This window comes from Panthera onca, chromosome B2 (assembly GCF_046562875.1).
Source record: "Panthera onca isolate mPanOnc1 chromosome B2, mPanOnc1 haplotype 2, whole genome shotgun sequence".
NCBI classification, from domain to species: domain Eukaryota; kingdom Metazoa; phylum Chordata; class Mammalia; order Carnivora; family Felidae; genus Panthera; species Panthera onca.
Window position 1 is genome coordinate 2,784,686 of NC_138343.1, and position 3,844 is coordinate 2,788,529.

The following is a 3,844-nucleotide window of genomic DNA, read 5'->3' on the forward strand; positions in this document are numbered from 1 at the left end:
TTCAAGAAAAAGAAACAAAAAAGGGAAAAAAGTGAAAAAAAAGGAGATCATTTGAAAATTGGAAAAGTTGAATACACTGAAGTAGACTAAAATAAAATGATGGATGTAAAGTAGAATTTGAAAAAACTTAGACAAAAGTAAAAAATATAGCAATAAAAATTCAAGAAAAATATTTTTAATAAAAATTGAAAATAAAAATGAATGTTTTCTCTTCCTGTATTCAAGAAAAAGAAGTGTAAAAGAGGATAAAAAGAAAGAAAGAAAATTGAATAGATGGACCTGCTAAGAGATTGAAGTAGGACTGAAACTACTTTGTTTTCCCTTAGAGGTCAGTCCATGTAGCTCTTTATAGTCCTTCAATTAAGCTGGTGGTGAGGTTTTGTTCTTGAAGAGCAAAGTTCGCCCAGTTGGGCAGGGCTTGGTGTAACAGCTCCGCTCTCCACTAGATGGCGCTGCTAGCCTACTGGGGTGGATTGTTGCAGTGCTCATAGGTGCATATGCGCATGGGCAGGAATGGTGAAAATGGCACCACCCAGCTACCCAGTCTGTTCTCCCAGAGCAGCAATCACGCACCGGTCTTGTCTTCAGGTCTCCTCCACTCCATGCTTTTTCACTCTCCGTGACCAGGCCCCAGGCAGCACCTCTCTCCCGAGTTTTGTCTCAGATGTGGCTGTTTTCCCTGGCCCCTTACTTCCAAAGGACTGCGGCCTTGACCCATTCAGCCCCTCTGTGAGAGGGTCTCACTCAGCAATGGCCAAATGAGCAATGGCCGAATGTTGGCTGCACCCAGGAATGCCCGCTGGACCGTCCTGCTGCCAGAGTCCCAAGACTGTGGCCAGGTCCCAGCCCGCCCCAAAGAAAGATCACGAGACAGTGTAGCCCCAGCATTTCAGGGAGCATGGAAAATCGCAACACACATCTGGCACCAGGCTTTACCGTCAACAACCTTGCCCCAGAACCAGCAAACGTGGCTGCCTTCCGGGGTCTGCTGGGACCAGGTGGCTTCAACAGTCTCTACCAAATATCCTTCCAGCAGTGGAACCGCATTTCCTCCTGTGGCACGAGAACCTCCCGGACCCCACTCTGTTCCTGGGGATTCACTTTTCCCACCAGAGCACTGCCAGGTATCGAGCTGCGGAGTTGCAGCCTTTGTGCTCCCCTTGTTTACAGTCTTAATAGAATTTAAACCCTCTCCTTTCTCCTTTCTCCCTTTTTAGTTTAGTACCCACGGCTGTTTCCAATTTTCTACTTTCTCTCCAGCTGCTTTTGGGGAGGGGTGCTTTTCCCGTATTCTCCGCCCCCCCCCCCCCCCGCAGTCTCCATCCTCTCTCTGCTCGCAAAAGCACCTCCCTTCCTGCACCTTCTCGTTCCCCAAGTTCACTTCTCCGTGCCACGTACCTGCTGAATTCTGTGGTTCAGGTTGTGCAGATTGTTGTGTTAATCCTCCAGTCAGTTTTCGAGGAGTGTAGGATGGTTTAGTGTTGGTCTGGCTGTATTTCATGGATATGAGACACACAAAAAACTTCCATGCAGTTTCGCCATTTTGGCTACTCTCCTCATTAGTGATTGACTTTTTATGGTAATGTGGAATGAAAGTGGAACTAATTGATCAATGTAATGAGTACACCATTTATTCAAATAGTTGCTTATAAAATGCCATGACCAGTCTTATAACATAATTCCACCTCCTGCCAACTTTTGATTTTTTTTGAAGATTTCTCTTAAAAATTGCTAAATGCTTGATCTTGACAGGAATCAGGTGGTACAAAAGGATGGACCCGAAAAATGGAAGTTCTTTCACTGGCTTTATCCTGCTGGGTTTCTCTGACCGGCCTCAGCTGGAGCGAGTCCTCTTTGTGGTTCTTCTGATCTTCTATCTGCTCACCCTGCTGGGAAACACGAGCATCATTGCGTTGTCCCGCCTGGACCCACACCTGCATACTCCCATGTACTTTTTCCTCTCCAACCTAAGCTTTCTGGACCTGTGTTACACGACCAGCATTGTTCCTCAGCTGCTGGTTCATCTCAGGGGACCAGACAAGTCTATCTCCTTTGCTGCCTGTGTAGCTCAGCTGTTCGTCTCTCTAGGGTTGGGATGCACAGAATGCATTCTGTTAGGGGTGATGGCATTTGACCGCTATGCAGCCGTCTGCAGGCCCCTGCACTACACAGTGATCATGCACCCCCGTCTCTGTGCCCTGATGGGTTCTGCGTCGTGGTTCATTGGTTTTGCCAACTCCTCATTGCAGACGGTGCTCACCTTCCTTGTACCACTTTGTGGGAGAAATAAAATAGACCACTTCCTTTGTGAGGTTCCCCCACTGCTCAAGCTTGCCTGTGTTGACACCACTGTGAATGAGTCTGAGCTCTTCTTTGTCGGTGTGATCATTCTTCTCATACCTGTAGCATTAATCACATTCTCCTATGGTCGAATCGTCAGGGCAGTGTTAAGAATAAAGTCAGCTGCTGGACAGAGGAAAGCCTTTGGGACATGTGGGTCCCACCTCACGGTGGTTTCCCTTTTCTACGGCACGGCGATCTATGCTTACCTCCAGCCCAGCAACAACTACTCCCAGGATCAGGGCAAGTTCATTTCTCTCTTCTACACCATCGTCACCCCCATGGTCAACCCCTTCATATATACCCTGCGGAACAAGGATGTGATGGGAGCAATGAGGAAGGTGTTCTGTGGGGGCTATGACTCCAAATGACTGGGGGCCAAGACCCTCTGATGGAAGAATTTGAGTTCAGAGTCTTTATGCTTTTGTGTCCTGCACGTGTCATCCAACATTTTTTCTGACAACTCTCAAAGGGATTTTCTTATCTCCTTCTTTCGTGAAAGTGAGTGTTCAAACTCGGAGTTCATGGATTCGTTGCAGCCTCCAGAGATTATGATTTAGAGCATCTGCATCATATTATTATTTCAAAACCTCCACAAGATTTTGTTATTTCACTCCCTTTTGGGAGCACTATTTCTTTCTTAATTGCAAACAGACATCTACACATATATGATAAAAACACAGCCAATCAGAATATGTTCCACCAATACAGTGTCAGAAACATTAATATATTAAATTTGTTTTAATGCTTGTATATTTATTTTGAGAGAGAGAGAGAGAGAGAGAGAGACAGAGACAGAGACAGAGAACAGAAGTGAACGAGAGGCAGAGAGAGCCAAAGAGAGGGACAATCCCAAGGTGGATCTGCGCGGCCGGCACAGAGTCCCATTAGGGGTTGGAACTCACAAACTATGAGACCATGACCCCAGCCAAAATCAAGATTTGGATGCCTAACTGACTGAGTCACCCAAGCACACCAGAAATATTAATATTTTAGTACTTTCTAGCAATTGCTGGAGGAGTATCCCTTTTTCTTGTATTTTGATCATGGCTTTGATTGAAGGTCCGTAAGTTGACTGTATCACAGCTCTTTCACACAAGTAGGTGGGGCAACAGTGTAAAAAAACTTTTAGGTCAAAGAAGAACCTATTAACATCAATCCTGATAAAGCCATTCAGATGTCAGGCCCTCGTGTGACCTCACAGGAATGACAATGGTTTTCTGTGGCCTTCATGTCTCAGAGGGTGAGGGTGGGATGCGTACCTGCCAGTGACACTGAGAACTTGAGATGGTAACACGCCAGGTGGTGCTCACGTGTCATTATGTGCAAAGTCAGAGAAGCACCAATGCGCGGTGTGCACGTTGGTGAGATTCAGTTCGTGAGCCAACCCGTTCATTACAAATGACTTTTGGGGACATTATCATGGAGGAACAATACATGACCCAAGTCCTATTTCATATTCTACATATTTTACCTATAGTAACACAGGAAACGTTTTAAAGGG

The 3,844-nt window shown here is 45.9% G+C and overlaps 1 protein-coding gene across 1 annotated transcript; it reads left to right on the forward strand.

Moving 5' to 3' along the window:
- The first annotated feature begins 1,772 nt into the window (after positions 1-1,772).
- LOC132674432 (olfactory receptor 2B8-like) lies at positions 1,773-2,784 on the forward strand. Its single transcript, XM_060627056.3, has one exon. The coding sequence runs from the start codon at positions 1,773-1,775 to the stop codon at positions 2,709-2,711; it is 939 nt and encodes a 312-aa protein (XP_060483039.3). The 3' UTR covers positions 2,712-2,784.
- The last annotated feature ends 1,060 nt before the right edge of the window (positions 2,785-3,844 follow it).

Excerpts from the sequence above, each read along its gene's own strand:
- LOC132674432 (XM_060627056.3), top strand. The coding sequence starts at position 1,773 with ATGGACCCGAAAAATGGAAGTTCTTTCACTGGCTTTATCCTGCTGGGT.